The sequence below is a fragment of the Elgaria multicarinata genome, chromosome 1, assembly GCF_023053635.1.
Source record: "Elgaria multicarinata webbii isolate HBS135686 ecotype San Diego chromosome 1, rElgMul1.1.pri, whole genome shotgun sequence".
Taxonomy (NCBI): domain Eukaryota; kingdom Metazoa; phylum Chordata; class Lepidosauria; order Squamata; family Anguidae; genus Elgaria; species Elgaria multicarinata.
Window position 1 is genome coordinate 216,329,650 of NC_086171.1, and position 24,099 is coordinate 216,353,748.

At 48.0% G+C, this 24,099-nt stretch overlaps 2 protein-coding genes across 3 annotated transcripts in view; both read left to right on the plus strand.

Annotated features, from left to right (window-relative positions):
- The window catches only part of HCK (HCK proto-oncogene, Src family tyrosine kinase), a 47,884-nt gene extending 39,967 nt beyond the window's left edge, over positions 1-7,917 (plus strand). For both annotated transcript variants that reach the window (XM_063147458.1, XM_063147457.1), the window contains exons 10-13: positions 1,242-1,318; positions 4,873-5,026; positions 6,303-6,434; positions 7,489-7,917. In XM_063147458.1, coding sequence (XP_063003528.1) covers positions 1,242-1,318; positions 4,873-5,026; positions 6,303-6,434; positions 7,489-7,691 — 566 coding nt within the window. In that variant the 3' untranslated portion in view covers positions 7,692-7,917. The remainder of the gene's footprint in view (positions 1-1,241; positions 1,319-4,872; positions 5,027-6,302; positions 6,435-7,488) is intronic.
- A 6,460-nt stretch (positions 7,918-14,377) lies between these two features.
- The window catches only part of TM9SF4 (transmembrane 9 superfamily member 4), a 37,071-nt gene continuing 27,349 nt past the window's right edge, over positions 14,378-24,099 (plus strand). Inside the window, exons 1-5 of the mRNA XM_063147455.1 lie at positions 14,378-14,538; positions 18,806-18,916; positions 21,198-21,297; positions 22,509-22,677; positions 22,794-22,923. Of these exons, the coding sequence (XP_063003525.1) occupies positions 14,518-14,538; positions 18,806-18,916; positions 21,198-21,297; positions 22,509-22,677; positions 22,794-22,923 (531 nt within the window). The 5' untranslated portion in view covers positions 14,378-14,517. The remainder of the gene's footprint in view (positions 14,539-18,805; positions 18,917-21,197; positions 21,298-22,508; positions 22,678-22,793; positions 22,924-24,099) is intronic.

Genomic DNA, 24,099 nt, shown 5'->3' on the forward strand with positions numbered 1-24,099 from the left:
CATGTACACTGATGGTGCTATATAAATAAATAAATAATAATAAATAATAACAACACTGAAAGGTCTATCCAAGGTGTGAAGCCTCCAGCGCTACAGCGTATATATTTTTCAGCTCAAAAGGGGGCTTTGGGGGGTGTGTGTGAAAGCTTTTGCTAAAAGCAAATGCATGCACACACAACACCTTTTCCACTCCTTCACTCTTTGCAGTCCTAGGGACAGAAGTGCGCTGTGGCAAGGTAGCGGAGCGAGGGCAGGGAGCATTGTGCTTGCTCTGAGTTGGCTTCAAACGTCACCGCACAGCCACATCTAACTGGCTGCATTCTGTGACCAAGGAGTTGAATGCATAGGGGATAGGGAGAGTTTGCACCCATATTCTGGGAGGCTCTGAGCCCCTCACTAACCTCACATTCGGAAGTGCGTAGGAAGTGGCAAACGCCTGCGAGGAAGAGATTAACCATGGGCTGAGAGGAGGCCTGAGGAGGCAAGAGGCAGTACAGGAAGCGGAGAAGAGATGCAAGGAACAAAATCCATCATGGGGCGGAAGTGCATTTATTCCTAAGGCTGTGATCTTGTGCGCAGTTTGCCGGGGAATAAGGGCCATTTTTCGGCCAAGAAAAATGGGACTCAAGGAGAGACTTTAACCCTTCCCCACCCCACCCTGCTGTGTCCCAATCCAGATGGGGGGGGCACAGTCACAACTTAGATTGCAAAATAGAGATCTGTTCGCTTTATCATATTGTCCGAACCCAGGACATTTTCTGCAGGGTGGCTTGTTAACCATGTAGCGTTGCTTATTTTATTCAAACAAGCCACGAGAACCCATGGTTTGTTACTGGGCTGTTCAGAGTGGTTAACAAGCCAACCTGTGGAAAATATCCTGGGTTCAGACAACACACTAACCCATGGTTCAACAAACAAGCCATGGTTCAAAACAATCCACACTCATCCACTGAGTGTGCGTTAGTGTGTTGTGTGAACCCAGCCTGTATAAAGAAGATCATATTACATGTTCATCTGACCAGCAACAACTGTGCAGGGTCTCAAGGAGAGAGAGAGAGAGAGAGCATTTCCTATCTATTACTTCTTTTTTAACTGGAGCTGCATGCCAGGGATCAAACCTGCAGCCTTCTGCATGTGAACTAAGCCTGTGTTTTAATCCCTCTCTGTGGAAAGCCCTGGGCGACCCAGGAAAGGACACTGGTGGCTGCTGCTTCCCTGAAGAGTTTCTTTCCTCTCCACAGGCAGCTTGTTGGATTTCCTGAAAAGCGATGAAGGTCACAAACAGCAGCTCCCCAGATTGATAGACTTCTCTGCCCAGGTGAGCGTGCAGCAGGACACACACACACACACACGGTATAGGGAGACTGCTGTTGGCAGCTTAATTGGGGACCAGGCTTCCTGGTTGCATGCCAGATTTCAGCCCTGGAATATGTTGCAAAGCAACACACGAGTTCCTCTGAGCATATACAGAGTGACATTTCTGTTGTGAGAGATACAACCACTTGAAAGAGCACCTCCTCCAGTACCATTCTGCCCGTGCATTAAAGGTCGTCGGCGGATGTTCTGTCTATAAGAGACCTGCATTACGCATCCACAATAAGGCAGGGCCTTCTCTGTGCTGGTGCCCTGAGTTTAGCATACCCTCCTGGGGGAGGTACACCTCCAAGCATCACATCAGAATGTTGCTGTCACGGTAATCCTTCTGGACCCAAGTTAAAATCTTTTCACTTGGGTATGATGGTGGTGTCCACGGCCTTTACAATGAGATTTAGGGCCTTCTCATTGTTCCAGTGGAATGTGCATTCAGGATGGAGGGAGCCGTGCAAGCCTCCTGAATGCACTGTGCCATCTTGTTTGTGCACAGAAGCAACCAGAGATCTTGTTAGAAACATAGGAAGCTGCCTCATATTGGCTTGGTTCACAGGTCATGACAACCCATCAGTTTAAAAACCAATGGCCATCCTGGCTGGCAACACATCCAGGATCTGAGGCAGTAAGCCTTTGTGCCCCAGTTGCTGGGGAACATGGGTGGGAGGGTGTTTTTGCTGCAGCCGTGTCCGGCTTGTGAGTCCCTGGTCAACAACTGGTGGTCACTGTGTGAACAAATGGACCCTTGGTCTGATCCAGCATAGCTCTTTTGATGTACTTGCATCTGGAGGGAACCAGGTCGGGGAACACTGTCTTAGACCCTGCAATGATCAAGAGGAATTCCTAAGACGTGGGCCTCTAGTTTCATGGGGGAAAGTGGGTTTTGTGAAGAGTCTCATTGTTCCCAACCAAATGAGTGTAGAGAAGTGAGGGCTAATTTGCATACGCAAATCTGCCTGCCACAGTGGGGGGAGAGGACATGAGTATGTGTGTGTGTCTTCTTCTTTATTTATTCCAAAGGAACCGTTAAACCTGGAAAGGGCCCAGGGGCATTTCCGTCCTCTGGACCTTCTCCTCAGAGGAGGAAGTGTTCTCTCTGCTGTGTTGTAAAACAAACAGCTCTTAGTTTCTAAAGTCTGTCTGTGATAATTCTCCCACTGCCAAAACCAGCAATTCAAAAGAGCAGGTGTGTCCACTGTGATCCATCTCAGTTTGGCTTGGTTGAGCTGACAGTTAACCCCTTCGACTTCAGGTCTTCACAGCTCTCTTTGGCAGAGCCTCAGAGACCCGTTGTCAGAGAATCAGAGAGGGTCAGCCCTGAAGCAGAAGTTCCCAGTTCAATTCCTGCCTCACCCAGTTCAATTCCTGCCTCACCAACCACTCGCCCTATAGATATTCATAGAATCCTAGAATCATAGAGTTGGTAGGGGCCTCTCTAAGGCCATCGAGTCCAACCCCCTGCTCAATCCAGGAATCCACCTTAAACATCCCCGACAGGTGGATGTCCAGCTGCCTCTTGAAGGCCTCTAGTGCAGTGGTTCTTAACCTTTTTTGAGTCACGGACCCCTTTGAAAATCTGGTGGAAGCTATGGACCCCCTCCCTAGAAAAGTGCACATAAGCACATAAACACAACTTTGCATGCAATGAATATATCTTATTTTATTGAAAATTGATTGCCTCATACATACACAAAGTATGAATAAATTTATTTGACTTTCACAGACCTCCTGAAGTTAACCCCAGGTTAAGAACCCCTGCTCTAGTGTTATTGGACTCCAAGTCCTATCAGCCCGGACAGCGGTCAAGAATATCAGGATATTCATTTGATCATTTTTCTCCGTCTCCCATAATACTAGGGGCATGGCTAGACCAGGGGGGCAGAGGGGGATGGTCTCATGATATGATGCTCGCGAGATCCTCTCCCAAAGTCTACACGCAGCACACAACATCCTGGGAGGATGGAGGACATCGCGCCTGCCATTTTTTTTTAAAAAAAAAAACACCACAGGAGCTGGAGCGCATGAGCGCGTGAAGAGCTCCGTGCCCTCTGGCTGCTTCCCGGCTCCTCACAGTTACTTGGATGTCTGCCTACATGTCCCATGGTCTCAGGACGATCCCGAGACCACGGGAGAAGCCGGGATTAATGCCGTCCCGGCTATCCCGAGGCAAGGGAGGGATCATTTAAAGCCCTACGTGGTTTGGGTCCAGGCTACCTGCGGGACCGCCTTCTCCTGTACAATCCGCCCCGCACACTCAGGTCCTCTGGGAAGGGTTTACTTCAGCCAGCGAAAACTAGATTAACAACTGTTACCCAAAGGACCTTCTCTTCTGGAAAAGATGATCAGGGGTCTGGAAACAAAGCCCTGTGAGGAGAGACTGAAAGAACTGGGCATGTTTAGCCTGGAGAAGAGAAGATGGAGGGGAGACATGAGAGCACTCTTCAAATACTTAAAAGGTTGTCACACAGAGGAGGGCCAGGATCTCTTCTCCATCCTCCCAGAGTGCAGGACACGGAATAACGGGCTCAAGTTAAAGGAAGCCAGATTCCGGCTGGACATCAGGAAAAACTTCCTGACTGTTAGAGCAGTACGACAATGGAATCAGTTACCTAGGGAGGTTGTGGGCTCTCCCATACTAGGGGCCTTCAAGAGGCAGCTGGGCAACCATCTGTCAGGGATGCTTTAGGGTGGATTCCTGCATTGAGCAGGGGGTTGGACTCAATGGCCTTGTAGGCCCCTTCCAATTCTGCTATTCTATGATTCTGCTGCTCCCAGACTATGGAATGGCCTGCCGGAGGAAATTCGTCAACTTGACGGTCTTTTAGAATTTAAAAACGCAATAAAGACTGATCTATTCCGGCCGGCCTGTCCAGTGAAATTTTAGAATTATTATTATTATTTATTTATTTATTTATTTATTTATTTATTTATATAGCGCCATCAATGTACATGGTGCTATATAATGTTTTAAAAATGTTTTAATCATGTATGGTATGTTTTTAATCAATTTTTAATGTGTATTTTATATCATGTTTTTATACTTTGAACGGTTTTAGTTTTTGTAAACCGCCCAGGGAGCTTTGGCTGTTGGACGGTATAAAAATGCAATAAATAATAATAATAATAATAATAATAATAATAATAATAATAATAATAATAATAATAATAATAATATCATCATCATCACTTCATCTAGACATGCCCTAGGATTAAATTCTGACTTCATATATTGTGGTTTTAACTCTTTTAATGGCAAACTGCCCATGGAGCCTTTGCTGTTGGGCAGTATAAATATGTAATAATAAATCAATGTTGGGGCTCAAGTGGATACTATACCCTGAGGTTGCAGGTGAGTATGGAGCTGGCCCTGGACCGTAATTTAAGGGTGTGCCCAGGGGGCAACAGTGACTCTTGGTCTATGGTCCCAGCCCTTTCCAAGCACGGCTTTTGATGGTCCATCACTATGTCTTTGTAACAGTTATCTTTTTAACCTTGTTGCTGCAGATAGCAGAAGGGATGGCTTTCATTGAGCAGAGGAACTACATCCATCGGGACCTGAGAGCTGCCAACATCTTAGTGTCGGCAATGCTGGTGTGCAAGATCGCTGATTTCGGCTTGGCCAGAGTGATTGACGATAATGAATACACAGCCCGGGAAGGTAGGAAGAAAGGCTTTATAGGCTCTTTGCCAAAGCAGCCCTCTGGTTTTCATCCTCTATCTTGTGTGCAGAGCGCACTAAGACTTCAGGCATTTAATAGCCACACTTGACAAAGGCCGTTGCTAGACGAGGATTTAGCCCGGTGTGAGGCCCGGGCTCCCTGCTGTGCGTGCAGATGACACACAGGGGATCCCGGGGTCAGGCTGGGCTAAATCCTTCCTTGACCCGGGATAACCGGATCCGCTTGTAGCAAGGTCTAGCTACTTCCGTGGCTTTTCCCGTCTGTCGCTTACTCGCGAGTAGCCGGGAGAAGCCGTGCACTGGGCACAGCAATGGGCCGGTGGGGGGGGGGGGGGAAGAGCGGACCTGTCAGGAGAGATGGGGGGGGGGGAGAGCGGAGCCAGGGGGGGGAGATCACGGACAGGGTGGGGAATGCGGAGGGGGCATCGGACATGGTGGGCGGGTGATTGGGTGGGCATGGCGAGTGGGCAGGGGGGGCATCAGACATGGCGGACGGGGGGGAGAAGAATGGGGCCAGGGCAAGGTGAACATGGCGAGCGGGGGGGAGGACGGGCGAGCGAGCGGGCAGGGGGGGCATCAGACATTGTGGGGGGGGGAATCGAGGGCAGGGGGAGCGAGGAACCTTTATTTTTTTAAAAAAAAAAAACCTTACCTTTCCGTTGGTGCGCTCCTGCGCACATGGCCCCTTTAATTAAAAAAAAATGGCCGACGCGACGGGGCTTTCCCTTACCCCGTCGCGTGTTACGTCTAGCTAGGGGCGACGGCCTGCGCTAGCTGCAGCGCGGCCTCACCCCGACTCCCCACCGGATTATCTGGTAGGTCTAGCAAGGCCCAAACAGGACACCCAGGGCAAAGAATTATGAGGCGCTCATTTCCAGGGGATGTTTCAGATATGTGACTTAAGCACAATTGTGGGTGTTTCTGATTTGGCAGAATATTTATTTTGCTTCAGCTAGTCATGGGGAGGGCTCACAACCTATATAGGCACGGAAGCTTCTTCCCCTGACCACTGATAATCCTGTTCAGCCTCTCCTTTGTCATCATCCATTCAGAAGACGGAGTTCTACCCAGTAGAAGAGCAATAATGCAGCCCTGTTTATACCATCAATGCATTCCAGGAAGCAATTAGTTGGCAGCCTAAAAGCTGGTCTGCCTATATTCTATTTTCCATCTGGTGTTTTCATTTGGGGGCTGCTGTATTCGGTCATTACCTTCTTGCTGAGTCTTAACTTTTTGTTTTGGCCTCTCTGGACAGGTGCCAAGTTCCCCATCAAATGGACCGCGCCCGAAGCCATCAACTATGGCTCCTTCACGATAAAATCTGATGTCTGGTCCTTCGGGATTCTCCTGATGGAGATAATTACCTATGGGCGGACTCCATATCCAGGTGTGTGGTGGGAAAGGTTTCCCTGTGGCCTCTCTGCTTTTCGCATTTCTCAGTGAAGGGCTGAGAAGAGTGGGGATAGTTTGTGGAAAGGAGATGTGATAGCCCCTTAAAATTCAGTCTTCCTGCTGAAGCCATTTATATAGAGTTGATGGCCATTGGGGCCACAGCTAGACCGAAGGTTTATCCTGGGATCATCCGGGGTTCACCCCTGCCTGAGCACTGGATCCCCTGTGGCCACAGCTAGACCGAAGGTTTATCCTGGGGTCATCCAGGGTTCGCCCCTGCCTGAGCACTGGATCCCCTGTGTGTCACCTAGATGAACAGGTTTGACCCCTGGACGATCCAGGGATAAACCTTAGGTCTAGCTATGGCCTGGGTCTAAATTGCCATCATACACCATTCTTGCCTTCTTTGCAGATTCATTGTACTGAGATTAAGGGATGCCACCCACCTTTTAGCCAATTAACTTGTATGGCTTCTCACTAAAGTCATTAACTGTAAAAAAAAAAAATGCCTTGATCTATCAGACCAATGGTCCTTCCAGTTCACCATTCGCTTTCAACTAGTGGTCAGCCACATCCTTCCAGGAAGTGCAGAGGCAACCCATAAAGGCAATGGCTACCCCGCCTCGTTGTTCCTCCCCAAAATCTGGTACTCAGTGGTGCACCCTTCACCAATCTGGTGCCCTCCAGAAGTTTTGGACTACAACTCCCATTATGTGAGTTGAAGTCCAGCACATCTGAAAGGCACCAGGTTGGGGAGGCTGCAGTGGTAAACGTTCACTGTATGTGGAGGTTTTGTTTAGCTGTCATTGTTATCGATAGGCCTCCTCCTCTCCTCGCCCCTGGGTACAGGTGATGCCAGGTTAGACGAACCAGTGGATCTGCTGTATTTGAGACAGCTTCACGGAAGATGGGTGACAATCTATGCAGAAGTCCTTCTCCGAGATCAGCCTTTTCTGCTTTCTGATGGGAATCGTATTTGACGAGCAGGCTACTCTGATGTTATTTTATCAAATTCTACAAGTCTCTCTTTCTCCTTTTCTAAAACTCAGGGATGTCGCACCAGGAAGTGATACGTGGCCTCGAGCGCGGTTACCGGATGCCGCGCCCAGAAGGTTGCCCAGAGGAGCTCTATGAAATTATGGTACGGTGCTGGGAGAAGAAGCCAGAGGAGCGCCCCACGTTTGAGTACAACCAGAGTGTGCTGGACGATTTTTTCACTGCCACAGAAAGTCAATACCAGCAGCAGCCTTAAAACAGATGGGTGACTAGACAGCAGAGGAAGAAGGTCACGGACAGTTGGTGCGACAGAGAGTGAACATTTTGACACGACCGTCCTGGGGGTAGGCATTTTGCTGGACTAGATTGACCCTTGGTCTGATCCAACACAAGCAAGTCATAGAATCATAGAATAGCAGAGTTGGAAGGGGCCTACAAGGCCATCGAGTCCAACCCCCTGCTCAATGCAGGAATCCACCCTAAAGAATCCCTGACAGAGGGTTGTCCAGCTGCCTCTTGAAGGCCTCCAGGGTGGGAGAGCCCACAACCTCCCTTGGTAACTGGTTCCATTGCCGTACTGCTCTAACAGTCAGGAAGTTTTTCCTGATGTCCAGCTGGAATCTGGCTTCCTTTAACTTGAGCCCATTATTCCGTGTCCTGCACTCTGGGAGGATCGAGAAGAGATCCCGGCCCTCCTCTGTGTGTCTTGTGTTCTGAGCTACAATATCCTCATCGAGCTGCAGTAAGCAGATACCATTTCAAAGGAAGTACGGCACATGGTTCTTGTCTCAAGGTTTCATGGGTTATTGAAAGCCACTGGGGTTTGTTCTAGAAGTGTGTGTGTGTCTCTGTGTGCGCAAGAGAGAAAGTTTGCCAATCTTTGTGGGCACAATCGACTAGTCAAATAATGCTTTTAAGTACATTACCACTAATTATTTCCTGATAGCTGCATAGTCATCTTCGTCTGTTGCAGCAAAAACAACAGAGTCCTGTAGTGCCTTAAAGACTAATGAATGTATTATGGCATAAGCTTTTGTGGACTTTAATACTTTGTTCTTTTAACCATTAATTGGTAGTATTATAACTAGGCTTGCTGTCTGTTTCTTAAGGCCAGTGACAGTTCCTTATTTAGTAAAACTAACATTTAAGACAAAATAAGGAACTGTTCCTTAGGTGGTAAGACTAATTGCAACAGAAAGGCTTATATTAATTACAATGCCCTAAGTTAGTAATCGTTAGGAGACAATGAATTGACAATTACACAAAAATAGCTGTTTGCCAGCAATAATCAAGAGATCAAACAGTTCTTGGCTTTTACTTGGAACGCCAGGGTTAGCTCGAAATGGTTAGAAGTGCAATGCAATTATAAACCGGAGTAAGAGTTTAAATATGGTTGCAGCTATTTTGTGTGTGTGTGTGTGTGTGTGTGTGTGTGTGTATGCCATGATGGCAATAAAAAGAGCATTAAAAAGCCACGGCCAGTTGGCAGTGACCTAGGCCATTGCTAGACGAGGAGTTAGCCCGGTGTGAGGCCCGGTTTCCCTGCTGTGCATCCAGATGACGCACAGGGGATCCCGGGGTCAGGCCGGGCTAAGTCCTCCCTTGACCCGGGATAACCGGATGCGCTTATGGCCCGACTTTTCCGCAACCCCGGGCTGAGGCCAGGGCTGTGGAAGGTCTAGCAGGGTCCGTGGCTTTTCCTGGCTGCTCGCTTACTCGCGAGTAGCCGGGAGAAGCCGCGCACTGGGCACAGCATTCCATAGGAGCGCTGTGCCCATCGGGCCGGGGGGGGGATCACGGACGGAGGGGGCGTGGAGGGGGCATCGGACACGACGAGCGGGCAGGGGGCGGGCATGGTAAGCGGGGGGAGACAGGTGAGCGAGCGGACGGGGGGGCATCAGACATCGTGGGGGGAAATCAGGGGCAGGGGGAGCGGTGAACCCTTTATTTTTTAAAAAAAACAGCCTTACCTTTTCCGTTGGTGCGCTCCTGCGCACATGGCCCTTTAAGTTTAAAAAAATGGCGGACACAACGGGGCTTTCCCTTACCCCGTCGCGTGTTACGTTTGGAAAAGGGCGATGGCCCACACTAGCTGTAGCGCGGCGGCGGCCCTAATCCCCACCGGATTATCAGGTAGGTCTAGCAAGGCCCCTAGTTTGCACAACACAAAAGCTCACTGTGGTTTAATTCAGCTGTGGGGGCTGCTGCGTTGTGCTGAATGCACAGCGCCCGCAGGCACCCGACTTGCCATGGTTTGTCTAACTCTCAACCAGTCCCTGCTGTCTGGTTTCACACGACACGACAAGCCACGGCAAGCCTGTGGCTGCTGTGCAGACATGGCACCCACAGGTGTCCGGCATGATGCAACAGCTCTGTGGGTAAATTAACCCATGGCGGGCTGCCATGATGTTCAAACAGGCCACGTATGTGACTGATGAATTGATTTGTGTGTGCACATGTGTAAGGACTTTGGAAGCTATGGAAAAGCATGGGCCAAACCCCATCTCCTCTACTCTGGACATACCTTTGAATCTCTGCTCACAAGCAGCAGCGCTATTCCGTCGAGTCCAACCCCCTGCTCAATGCAGGAATCCACTCTAAAGCATCCCTGACAGATGGTTGTCCAGCTGCCTCTTGAAGGCCTCTAGTGTGGGAGAGCCCACAACCTCACCAGGCAACTGATTCCATTGTCGTACTGCTCTAACAGTCAAGAAGTTTTTCCTGATGTCCAGCTGGAATCTGGCTTCCTTTAACTTGAGCCCGTTATTCTGTGTCCTGCACTCTGGGAGGATCGGGAAGAGATCCTGGCCCTCCTCTGTGTGACAACCTTTCAAGTATTTGAAGAGTGCTATCATGTCTCCCCTCCATCTTCTCTTCTCCAGGCTAAACAGGCCCAATTGTTTCAGTCTCTCTTCATAGGGCTTTGTTTCCAGACCCCTGATATACAGTATACTCATGTTAAGCCAAGGACTATTTCAGGAAAGACACTACAATCCACCCATGTTGCTCTTTTCAAAATGTATATCTAGGCCAAAATTTGATATTTTTAGCAAGTGTAGAGGGGAAGAGGAGAACCATGCACTTTTTAACCATTATATCAGTTAGTAGACCTGATCGGTTATATTGTCCACAAGCTGATCTCAAAGCTGGTGAAATGCAGCACTTCCAAGTCTTGGAGATTTACATGTTTAATGTTGGTGAAAGCTGAGGAAATTTTTCCACTGATTAACATAAAAACCCTTACATGCAGCCTTTTCTTTTTTACCGTGTCTAAATGTACAGCTCTGAAAAAAACCAGGATGGATAATAAGAAATCAATTATGATGTTTGAGGATATTTACTTTGAGTGTTTTGAAATGTTTTGATGTAAACAGTTTTGTGTGTTTTATAGCGATAAAAAGTTTTAAGAAGTCTAATTTCATTTGAAGTGTTTTCTGTCCGTGGGCAGCGATTGTTTTTGAAATATGAATTTGGAAACAGCCTTGTGCTTCACAATGGCAGATTAAAAGAATTTGGCAGGAACTTTCTAATCGCAATACAGTCCTGTGTGTGCCCAGAACAAGACTCACCTGCTGTTTTGGGACGTCACCCTAAATCATGGGTTTAGCATTGCCAGAATAAGATGATGATGATGATGATGATGATGATGATAATGATGATTTACATTTATATACTGCCCCATAACAGAAGCTTTCTGGTCAGTTTACAAAAGTTAAAAACAGTGAACATTGTTTAAAGCCATAAAAAGCATAAAATTCAAACAAAAACAGACAATATCCGTTTAAAACAACTATTTTGGAGTCAGTTAAAAAAACTCAGCGTAAGCTATTAAATGCTGTTAAATGCCCGGGAGAAAAGTCTTGACCTGGCGCCAAAAAGATAGCAATATTGGCGCCATAATTGAGGGGCCACCACTGAAAAGTCCCTCTCCTTTGTTGCCATTCTCCGAGCTTCCCTCGGGGCAGGTACACGGAGAGGACCTTAGATGTTGAGCGTAGTGTACAGGTAGGTTCATGTCAGGAGAGGTGTTCCGTCAGGTATTGTGGCCCCAAGCCATGTAAGGCTTTATAGGTTAAAACCAGCACCTTGAATTGGGCTTGGAAGCATACAGGCAGCCAATGCAAGTGGGCCAGACTTGGTCTTAGAATCATAGAATCATAAAATAGCAGAGTTGGAAGGGGCCTACAAGGCCATCGAGTCCAACCCCCTGCTCAATGCAGGAATCCACCCTAAAGCATCCCTGACAGATGGCTGTCTAGCTGCCTCTTGAATGCCTCTAGTGTGGGAGAGCCCACAACCTCCCTAGGTAACTGATTCCATTGTCGTACTGCTCTAACAGTCAGGAAGTTTTTCCTGATGTCTTCTGGTTCCAGTTATCAATCTGGCCGCTGCATTTTGCACAAGCTGCAGCTTCTGAACCGTCTTCAAAGGCAGCCCCACGTAGAACGCTTTGCAGTAATCTAATTTGGAGGTTACCAGGGCATGGACGACTGAAGCTAGGTTATCCCTGTCCAGATAGGGGCGTAGCTGGGCCACCAACCAAAACTGGTAGAAAGCCCCCCCCCGTGCCATCGAGGCCACCTGAGCCTCAAGGGACAGAGATGGTTGTAGGAGAACCCCCAAGCTACGGACCTGCTCCTTCAGGGAGAGTGCAACCCCATCCAGAACAGGTCGAACACCCGCCATCCAGTCTTATAATAAGACTCTTCAGAGATGGGCCTCTACCAAAGATCTTAAGACATAGGCAGGGTTGTATATTTGATCTTTTTTTTTATCATCAGCTTTATGAAAATAAAACAAAAACAAAACACAACAGCCCAGCTCAGCCATTTCTAAGACCAGTCCTGCCGGAGAACCAGCTACCCACAGTGACTCCAGCTTATTGAGATTCAGTTTGATCATTGGGGCCCCATCCAGCCTGTTCCTGGGTTCAGGCCCCCCATTCAGCTCCAGCACAGCCTCACCTGACTCTGGTGACAAGAGAGAATGAGCTCCCCAGAGAGGTCCGCCTGGCGCCTACACTGTACTCCTTTCGTCGCCAGCTGAAGACCTTTTTATTCTCTCAGTATTTCAACACTTAAATTTAACTTAAATTTAAATTTTACTGTTCTAATTCCGTATTTTAATCTTATATCAATTTCTGCTGCGTGGTTTTATCGCTTGTTATACTGTATTTTGTATTTTTAGACTGTTGGTTGTTTTATTTAGGGTGACCATATGAAAAGGAAAGGGCTCCTGTATCTTTAACAGTTGCATAGAAAAGGGAATTTTAAGCAGGTGTCATTTGTATATATGGGGAACCTGGTGAAATTCCCTCTTCATCAGCACAGTTAAAGCTGCAGGAGCCCTGCCCTCTTTTAAATCTGGTCACTCTAGTTTAGCTCCTGCAGCTTTAGCTGTGGTGATGAAGAGGGTGCATAGTATAGCTGACATCTGCTTGATGATATCTGCTTGAAATTCCCGTTTCTATGCAACTGTTAAAGATACAGGAGCCCTGTCCTCCTTTTCATCAAGGTCACCCTATTTTATTATGGTTTTAATTTTTATGAACCGCCCAGAGAGCTTCGGCTACTGGGCGGTATAAAAATTGTAATAAATAAAATAAATAAATAGAGCTGAGCATCGTCAACATACTGACATACATGACACACGCATACTTTCCGCTTTATCATAGAATCATATAATCGCAGAGTTGGAAGGGGCCTCTAAGGCCATCCAGTCCAACCCCCTGCTCAATGCAGGGATCCACCCTAAAGCATCCCTGACAGAGGGTTGTCCATATGTAGAAGATTTGTGCAAAATCTCTACTTTATAGGTAGAGATTTGATGTTGTTCTCCGCCTCGATCCAGAGGGACAGGTGGGTAAGAAATAAATATATTATTACTCCCCACCTTGATCCAAAGTGGGTAAGAATTTTTTTTAAATTTATTTATTTATTTATTTATTACACTTATATACCACCCCCATAGCCAGGGCTCTCTGGGCGGTTTACAAAAATTATTAAATAATAGGGTGACCATATGAAAAGGAGGACAGGGCTCCTGTATCTTTAACAGTTGCATAGAAAAGGAAATTTCAGCAGGTGTCATTTGTATGCATGCAGTACCTGGTGAAATTTCCTCTTCATCACAACAATTCAAGGTGCAGGAGCTATATTGCAGCTATACTGTGACCAGATTTAAAAGAGGGCAGGGCTCCTGCAGCTTTAACTGTGGTGATGAAGAGGGAATTTCCCCAGGTTCTCCATATATCCAAATTACACCTGCTGAAATTCCCTTTTCAATGCAACTGTTAAAGATACAGGAGCCCTGTCCTCCTTTTCATAGGGTCACCCTATTAAATAATAATAATAATAATAATAATAATAATAATAATAATAATAATAATAATAATAATAAAAATGTCTATTCAGAGGAAAGTGCCATTGAATTCAATGGGATTTGCCCCCAGGCAATTGTGTATATAGCAGCCTTCCCTAACCTGGCGCCTCCGGGTATGTTGGACTACAACTCCCATCATCCCCAACCAGTTAATCCCTTGGGGAAGATGGCGGCCAGGACGGGCCTGAGCGCACCAGCCCCGTTGCCCTTACCAAAGATGGCGCCTTCTCTCCGATCACGTTGAGCAAAATGCCCTCAGCAGTCATGGCTCCTTGTATAGAATCCCCTCGTTGGATGAAGGCACGCTGTTGCCATTAGTAAAGACGCCGGCAGTTAGGTCAAAAACCCCAGCAATATTGCCCGTGGTAAAGATGGCGCCGCGCTTCCCGCATTCTCTGAGCGCAATCTCCAAAGTAAAAATGGCGGAAGGGGCTTCTGGTGCCAATAGCTAAGATGGGGGATGCGGGAAGGGCTCTCTTGTTCCCGCTCCTTCCCGAGGCGCCGGTCAAGCTCGGCGCGTGAGGTGACGCTGCCTTGGGAGGTCGGAGTCGCTGTGGCCGGGAAAGGGAGGAGGAGGAGGAGGAGGAATGCCCTCCCCAGGCGGGCCCCGCAGCGGCCTGCTGCCGTCTCCATGGTGATAACTCGCCTCGGCCAACCGCGAGCCACTTCCGCCAACGTCAGCGCCGACACGTGGATCCAAGATGGCGGCCTCTGGGGTGCTGGTGAGTGGGGAGGCCGGGACCCCTCCCGCCCGGGGCTCCTCGGGGGTGGGGTGGGGCTCACGCAGCGCCGCTTCTCCTGAGGGGCGGCGCTTGGGGGAGGGGGGCGGTCGCTGGCGGGAGGGGGGCGTCTGGCGAGCCCCCCCGCCAACCGCCCCTTGAGGGTGGGGGGCGCCGGGCCACTCCCGCCCTGCTCTGTACAGCGCCGAGCACCCCGTCAGCCCTCAGGAAGCGGGGCAGGGGGAGTCGGTGGGTCTCCTGAGGGAACGGGCAGGTCAGAGGTGGAGCCGGGGTGGGGGGCAGGGGCAGGGATGCTTTAGGGTGGGCTGTTCCTGCATTGAGCAGGGGGTTGGACTCGATGGCCTTGGAGACCCCTTCCAACTCTGCTATTCTATGATTCTATGAGTAATAACAGAGTGCAGGACACGGAATAACAGGCTCAAGTTAAAGGAAGCCGGATTCCGGCTGGACATCAGGATAAACTTCCTGACTGTTAGAGCAGTACGACGATGGAACCAGTTACCTAGGGAGGTTGTGGGCTCTCCCACACTAGAGGCCTTCAAGAGGCAGATGGACAGCCCTTGATTCAGGCAGGTTGGATTCCTGCATTGAGCAGGGGGTTGGACTCGATGGCCTTGTAGGCCCCTTCCAACTCTGCTATTCTATGACTTCTATCACTTGGCAAAGCCTGGCTGTGCCCTGGGGGCTCACGTGTCAGCCTGGCAAAGACAGGCTCTCTCCAGCCAAGCCTGAGGGGCTGATGATGATCATCACTTCGAAACACCCTAGAAAGTGGTACCGAAAAATGCGACGCCGCTCCCAGGAAATGCCTTTTCCATCCCTGCTTACTGCTGTCAATAACCAGCCTGATCGCTGTTCTTGTGGGTGGATGGCTGCACGCCATCTCAAATCCCCCACCCTCACAGGCATAGGCACGCATCCCCAACCTGGTGCCTTCCGGATGTGTTGGACAGCAACTTCCATACTTCTCAGCTAGCAGGGCCACTGAGTTGTAGCTTGCATGGCACTAGGTTGGGGAAAGCTCCTTTACCTGTGACTAGGTGAGACCAGCTGGATTGTCTCCTTGCTTTTCGACATAAAATAGCAGAGTTGGAAGGGGCCTACAAGGCCATCGAGTCCAACCCCCTGCTCAATGCAGGAATCCACCCTACAGCATCCCTGACAGATGTTTGTCCAGCTGCCTCTTGAAGGCCTCTAGTGTGAGAGAGCCCACACCCTCCCTAGGTCACTGGTTCCATTGTCGTACTGCTTGAACAGTCAGGAAGTTTTTCCTGATGTCCAGCTGGAGTCTGGCTTCCTTTAACTTGAGCCCGTTATTCCGTGTCCTGCACTCTGGGAGGATCGAGAAGAGATCCTGGCCCTCCTCTGTGTGACAACCTTTGACGTATTTGAAGAGTGCTATCATGGCTATCAAAATGTGCTGTCATGTTGGAATATTTGAGGTTTCCTGAGATAAGTAGACTGTTGTGCCGAAGTGTGCTGCTTACATGAAGTTGTTTGGGCAGGGCAGGAGGGGGGAACCCTGGGAGGGTGTTTCTGAATTGAGGAAAAAGGTGTGTGAAGTTCCACAGAGGTCATGTGCGTGAATAGAAGTTGCTGGCAGCAGAATCTTCCTCTAATGGAATGGTTGCTTTGCTTTCTCTTCTGTATTACTAGCAACCCAGAAGTGCTGAGTTAAATCATAAATGCAATGTACACCAAAACTGTCATCAGTAGATAAGAATCAGACAGGTTGGAGGTGGTAAAGCAGCTTTACGGTCTCAGGCTCATGGCAATGGAATTTAGGCTGGGCACTTTATCACTTTTTTTTTTGTCTAACCAGCAACAAAAGGTTTACTTACATGATAAATGACTTTGTAGTCACTTGACCTTCTGAAAGCTGCATCTGCAAGAGGAAAGAGAAACAAGTGCTGTGTAACAGTTATTCCAGTGTCTCTGTCTTTTTCTTTTCCTTTTTACTGTACTGTTAACTTATGGTGCAGAGTATTTCCACAAGGAGGATTCATGGTATTCAATGACGTTGTGAGAAGATATCCGAGACGTCTTCTCTGATCTACTTTGTACAATGGATTTTCTCAGTGGGGAGGCATAGTGAAGACCTTATTCTGATAAGCATAAAACCAAAGGTCCTACTAGCCCAAAATCCTTTTGCCCACAGTGGGCAACTAGATCCGTTGACAAAGGCAATGGCCCATTAGGAAGGATTTTGGAACAGGTTGCCCTCAGAAGGTTGTGGATTCTCCTTGGAGGCTTTTAAGCAGAAGTTGGTTGACCACCTATCAGGGATGCTGTACTAGTGGATTATCTGCTTCAGTTGGGGGTTTCACTAGATGACCTTTTGAGGTCCATTCTAGTTCTTTGATTCTCTACTGTTGTTCCCCGGCAACTGGTATTCAGTGACATCATGGAGATCCAGTTTAGCAGTTTTTCATGAATTTTGCCTAATTTGCTTTTAAAGCCATCCAAGCAAGTGTTTATTCTCACAGCCAGTGCTACCAAATTCCATAAATTATATAATAGTAGAGTTGGAAGGGGCCGCTAAGGCCTTCAAGTCCAACCCTCTGATCAATGCATGAATCCACATCAAAGCATCCCTGAGAGATGGCTGTCCAGCTGCCTCTTGAATGCCTCCAGAGTGGGAGAGCCCACCATCTCCATAGGTCATGGGTTCCATTGTCGTACTGCTCTAACAGTCAGGAAGTTTTTCCTGATGTCCAGCTGGAATCTGGCTTCCTTTAACTTGAGTCCATTATTCCGTGTCCTACACTCTGGGAGGATCGAGAAGAGATCCCGGCCCTCCTCTGTGTGTCTTGTGTTCTGAGCTACAATATCCCCATCAAGTTGCAGTAAGCAGATACCATTTCAAAGGAAGTACGGCACATGGTTCTTGTCTCAAGGTTTCATGGGCTATTGAAAGCCACTGGGGTTTGTTCTAGAAGTTTGTGTGTGTCTGTCTGTCTGTGTGCACAAGAGAGAAAGTTTGCCAATCTTTGTGGGCACAATCGACTAGTCAAATAATGCTTTTAAGTACATTACCACTAATTATTTCCAAATAGCTGCATAGTCATCTTAGTCTGTTGCAGCAAAAACAACAGAGTCCTTTACTTGCTTGGTGGTGTGTAAAGTTTTGAGAGGAATTGCTTTCTATCCTCTGCTGCCTTTCAAAATCATGTGTGTAATACTTGATTTATCGAAACCTGGCAGTGCCATTGTATAGCTGGGTGGCCACACTTCAATATTGCCTTGGATAGATAATGTCCTGCCGTAGGGGAAAACGTAGTTGTTTTCTATGTGTTTGTTTTGCCTGCTTTGTATTAGGCTTGAATAACAATTTGCTTCTATTAGGAGGCAGTAACTAGAAGCCCTGGGCCAAAACTTTCTTCTCTCCCTTCTTCCTGGAGGTAAAAAAGTGTGGAGAAATTGACATTTGTAGCTCACTAAAAATTTTAGTGGGTCAGATGCTGCCCCCACGTGATGCATCTGTTGCAGCTTGTGTGCCATTTCAGCCTGGGTAAACCAAATGTTTGAAAGCTTCCTCTCCGCCCGACACACTGCTTTTGTGCGTATAAAAGTATCATGGTGAAGAGAAGCTGCTAGAGTTGCTTCCTTCCCCCCTCCTAACATTATGTTTAATATATTTATAGGAAGTATCTTACTTGGAGAAAGATTTAGACCTTCCCGTGTTTACACATCACCTGAAATAGCGTAGGCCGAAAAACAGACTTGTGCGCATGGACCTTCTGTGTGTGTTTGCCTTTGCTCTTCGTTCTGAGTAATAGCTGTGTTTGGGGGAGTAGAGAGAAAATACTGAGTAAAGGGGCTTAAGAAGTTGAAGAGGGCAGACTTGAACGTAGAGTGGCTGTTTTCTTCCTTAAGACTCCAGAGTTGCACACTATCCCTGTCAGACTCATTCGGGAAAGACTGCAGAGGGAATGGTGAAAGGCTTTGACACCCTGAGTATCCTGGGGTGTGTTCGTTTTCTTTGGGAGCAGAAGGGGCTTAGTAGCAGCAGGAAAATTGGGCCTCTTTCGTGGTGTCCCTCTGTCTGCAACGTCTGCAGTTCTTGCAGATTTACCCAAAATTACTGAGGCAGCTTTGTGGCTGAGCCAGCTTTGTGTTGAGACTTTAAAAACAAAAACCCACAACCAACAAGCAGGCAGTGTTGGGAATTTGTTGCATGTGCTCGCATCTCTCCGAATGGGTTTGGCTCTGATGGCACCATCTGCTTTTTAAAATTATTTTTTGGCAGGAAAGGCTCATGTATCTGCTGGTGCTGCTTTTCTGCCATGGGGTGAGCTGCTTCTACGTGCCGGGCGTTGCACCCATCAACTTCCACCGAAATGATGCCGTAGAAATCAAGGTAGGCTGACATTTGGCTGGCCGAAAACCGCTCAAACGATTATGCTTAACCATGGTACTTATGCTAACTACAGAAAAATCCCAAATAATCTGAACTGAGAGAGAGAGAGGTAGTAATTTTATTGCATTTTAATTCCATCCATCCCCATCACAATATGCCCACAACAAGCCTGTGAGGTACGTTAGGTTGTGTGTGTGACTAACTCATTGTCACCTGATGAGCTTCATAGCTGAGCGAGGATTTGAACTCTGGTCTCAGTGGTCCTAGTTAAGCCCTCGATTGACTTGTGGCCTTTGGCTTGTGTTCCTTGCAGTTATAACAGGTAGTCAGTGGGCGGAGCGTTGCCCTGGCTGCTGCAGAGCTCACAGGCACGTTACCTCTTACTCCTGCCCCTTGCTAACTTATAACATACTTTGCAGGGGGCGGGGCTCAAGCTGCTGACTATGCAGCATAATTCTTGGAGTATTCGACAGCACTTGATCATGGTCAGATAGACAATTGACTGATAATATTTGACCAGCCTCTCCACCCTTGCTGACACCTTGAAATGGCAGGGTGCTCTTTACAAATTAGTGACAGAAGTCCCAAAGAATGCCTGGTTGAGTTACAATCATAGAATAGTAGAGTTGGAAGGGGCCTATAAGGCCATCGAGTCCAACCCCCTGCTCAATGCAGGAATCCACCCTAAAGCATCCCTGACATGTGGTTGTCCAGCTGCCTCTTGAAGGCCTCTAGTGTGGGAGAGCCCACCACCTCCCTACGTCACTGGTTCCATTGTCGTACTGCTCTAACAGCCAGGAAGTTTTTCCTGATGTCCAGCTGGAATCTGGCTTCCTAGAATCCTAGAATCATAGAATAGCAGAGTTGGAAGGGGCCTACAAGGCCATCGAGTCCAACCCCCTGCTCAATGCAGGAATCCACCCTAAAGCATCCCTGACAGATGGTTGTCCAGCTGCCTCTTGAAGGCCTCTCGTGTGGGAGAGCCCACAACCTCCCTAGGTAACTGGTTCCATGGTCGTACTGCTCTAACAGTCAGGAAGTTTTTCCTGATGTCCAGCCGGAATCTGGCTTCCTAGAATCCTAGAATCATAGAATAGCAGAGTTGGAAGGGGCCTACAAGGCCATCGAGTCCAACCCCCTGCTCAATGCAGGAATCCACCCTAAAGCATCCCTGACAGATGGTTGTCCAGCTGCCTCTTGAAGGCCTCTCGTGTGGGAGAGCCCACAACCTCCCTAGGAAACTGGTTCCATTGCTGTACTGCTCTAACAGTCAGGAAGTTCCTGGCTTCCTGTCACTTGAGCCTGTTATTCCGTGTCCTGCACTCTGGGATGATCGAGAAGAGATCCTGGCCCTCCTCTGTGTGACAATAGTTGTGGCTATTGGATACCAAAGGGAGGATTCTACCACAAATATTGCCAAAGGTGTTTGAGACAGACTTTAATGATGATGGACCTGTTTGCACACTGTTCATCCTGGGATAATGGCCCCATTGCTTGTTTTATTTGAGTTTCTGATACGATTGCATCATGGGCACAGCCTAGCCCAAGTTAAGCACTTTGAAACCCACTTGATTATAGTGAGAAAGTGAGGTATTGAAATGGATGGAATCTATAAAATGCTCCAGTAGTTTATTGCTTTTCATTTACACCCGTTATATAAATGTTTAATGTTCTAATTCTTTTTTATTTATATAGAAGTTCCGTTTCCAAAATGTTTTTCCCGTACCTATAACAAGCTGGAAACTGCAGTGGGTTCCCCTGTGTGTGCTTCAGCACTTTTGAGGGGTGGGGTGAAGTACTACAGGATGTTAAGCTCTCCAAGACCACTAATACATGCTTTGGGGGTTGTTTGCAAACTCTTGGGAGAAGGTCAAGCTGTATGTCTGTGTCTTTCTAAAGCTGTGGGTTTTATCCCAGCCTTCCTCAACCCAGGGCGCTCCAGATGTGTTGGACTGCATCTCCCAGAATGCCCCAGCCAGCAGAGCTGGCTGGGGCATTCTGGGAGTTGTAGTCCAACACATCTGGAGCGCCGTAGGTTGAGGAAGGCTGTATTTATCTGGTCCGCGAGGCTTCCAGAGCAACGACAGTGAGGTTTGGCTAGTCCTTAGCGGCCAAGCCTGTGGTGTCTGGAACCTTGCGTCTGTCTCAAATGTTTCCTCTGCAATTCAGAATTTGTCTGGATTGAAGGGGCGGGGGGGGAAAGTGGGGAAATAGAAAACTACCATTTCTCCAATCAGATTCAGGAAGGTGTAGCTAATGGCTTTTCTCTCTCTTTTTCCAGGCTGTGAAGCTCACCAGTTCACGAACCCAGCTGCCTTATGAGTACTACTCCTTACCGTTCTGTCGTCCTGGCACAATCACGTATAAAGCTGAAAATCTGGGTAGGCCCCAATGTTTTGTACCCCATGCTCGGCATCAGGTCTTCCTGTGTGGTCCTGCAGTATCCACGCTTGAGGCTTCTTCAGGATCTGTGTGGTGTTTGCTTTCCATTCTTGGGTGGGGGCACTCATTTTTTGCTGTCTTTTCTCAAGGTCCTGTCACCAAATACCACAGTCTCGCAGAATAATGGGCTCAGGTGACAGGAAGCCAGATTCCAGCTGGACATCAGGAAAAACTTCCTGACTGTTAGAGCAGTACGACAATGGAACCAGTTACCTAGGGAGGTGGTGGGCTCTCCCACATTCAAGAGGCATTCAAGAGGCAGCTGGACAGCCATCTGTCAGGGATGCTTTAAGGTAGATTCCTGCATTGAGCAGGGGGTTGGTCTCAATGGCCTTTTAGGCCCCTTCCAACTCTACTATTCTGTGAAATCATAGAATATGAAGAGAGGGTGAAAGAACTGGGCAGGTTTTGCCTTGAGAAGAGAAGATTGAGGGGAGACATGATAGCACTCTTCAAATACTTGAAAGGTCGTCACACAGAAGAGGGCCAGGATCTCTTCTCGATCCTCCCAGAGTGCAGGACACGAAATCACGGGCTCAAGTTACAGGAAGCCAGATTCCGGCTGGACATCAGGAAAAACTTTCTTACTGTTAGAGCAGCACAACAATGGAACCAATGACCTAGGGAGGTGGTGGCCTCTCCCACACCAGAAGCCTTCAAGAGGCAGCTGGACAACCAACTGTCAGGGATGCTTTAAGGTGGATTCCTGCATTGTGCGGAGGGTTGGACTCGATGGCCTTTTAGGCCCCTTCCAACTCTACTATTCTATGATTCTATCTTGTATGGTAGTGCGTAGTCCTGGGAGGTGGTCTTCCCTAAGGAAGCTCAGGAAAGGTATGAGGTCCCAATGCCCATCCAAAAAGTCTGAAAAGAAGAGGAGACTAGTCAGACAGAACGTTGTCCTCCTGGTAACATGTAGATAGATTATTCCATTGATGTAATCTACAAAGCTGCCTCACTCAGTTAGACAGTTGCTCTATTTTGCTCAGTATGATCTGCTCTTGTCTGGTAGCCCTGATACCTGAGATGTTTTAGCTGGTGGTGCTAGCGGTTAAAACCTGGAGCCTTTCTCTGCTATTGAGTAATGGGTCCTTATCTTTATTGTGTTCTCCTTCTTTTCCTTCCCACCAACCCCCAAACAACCTTGCAGGTGAGGTCCTCAGGGGTGACCGGATCGTCAACACTCCATTCCAGGTTTTCATGAGCATCGAGAAGAAGTGTGAGGTTTTGTGCAATGTCCCAAACATTCCTGTAGTCCTGAAAAAGGAAGACAGCAAGCTGATTGCGGAGCGGATCCAGGAGGAATACTACGTCCACCTGTGAGTCCTACTCTGGTCACGAGATGGAACAGCTTTTCAGCAGGCATCCCCCCCGTTATGACAGGCCATAGGTAGCCGTGGGCAAGTAGGTCTGACTCAAAGGCTTGTCATTGCAGCATCGCGGACAACTTGCCCGTGGCCACGAGGCTGGAGTTCTACTCAAACCGTGAGGAAGAAGAGAAGAACAAGGAGAAGGACGCCCAGTTTGAACACGGCTATCGGCTCGGATTCATGGACAACAATAAGGTGAAGATGTCTTGTTTTAACCTGGGATGAAGAGGGGGATGGTTCAGTGGTACCGTTTAGGGAGGGCAAAGAGGACATCATCCCCTGTGTTTTAAAAGTGTGAATTGCACTGCCGCACGTCTGTTTTTCGTCACTAAGGAACATCAAACAGCACTTCTGAAAATATTCTTCATTTTGCAATTTAAGCTTGAATGTGCTAAGACAGGGGTGGTGAGCTCTTTTTCTTTTCTTTTTTTTTTGACCAACCATGGAATTCCAATTTCATTACCATTTATTTATTTATTTATTTATTTTATTACATTTATATACCACCCCACAGCCAAAGCTCTCTGGGCGGTTTACAGAAATTAAAAATAGTAAACAGAAGTATACAGAATTTAAAAACCATCAAAAACATAAAAACAGTATAAAAACAACAGTATCCATTTAAAAACAACAATTCTGGGGTCCATTAAAAACAAACTTAATGTTGTTAAATGCTGTTAAAATGCCTGGGAGAAGAGGAAAGTCTTGACCTGGCGCCTGAAAGATAACAACGTTGGCGCCAGGCGAGCCTCATTGGGAAGATCATTCCACAGTCGGGGGGCCACCACCGAAAAGGCCCTCTCCCTTGTTGCCATCTTCCGAGCTTCCCTCGGAGTAGGCACTCGGAGGAGGACTTTAGATGTTGAGCGCAGTGTACGGGTAGGTTCATGTCGGGAGAGGCGTTCCCTCAGGTATTGTGGTCCCAAGCCGTGTAAGGCTTTATAGGTTAAAACCAGCATCTTGAATTGGGCTCGGAAACATACAGGCAGCCAATGCAAGCAGGCCAGAATCGGTGTTATATGCTCGAATGATCTTAGCTCTGATTACTGATCGGGAATGAGAGCAGAATGAGTTTGTGGGCCAGATGGGAAAACCCTGGGGTGGGGATAGGGGTGGGGGTGTATCTGGCCTGCAGTCCAGAGCCCCCCTCCCATCCCTGTGCTAAGAGCAGACCTTTGAACATTTCAATCACTCTTGTCCAGGCCCTGCTGCAATGCCACCCCACACCCACACTGGAAACCCCTCTTGCCAGAGAATGCTGAGGGATCCTTGGATGGGGTTTACGCCAAGCTCACGTGTTGCTTTCCCAAGGAGTGTATTTGAGCTCCCTGGGCACAAGACGGAGTAGCTCTTCCTTTTTGCCTGCATTCT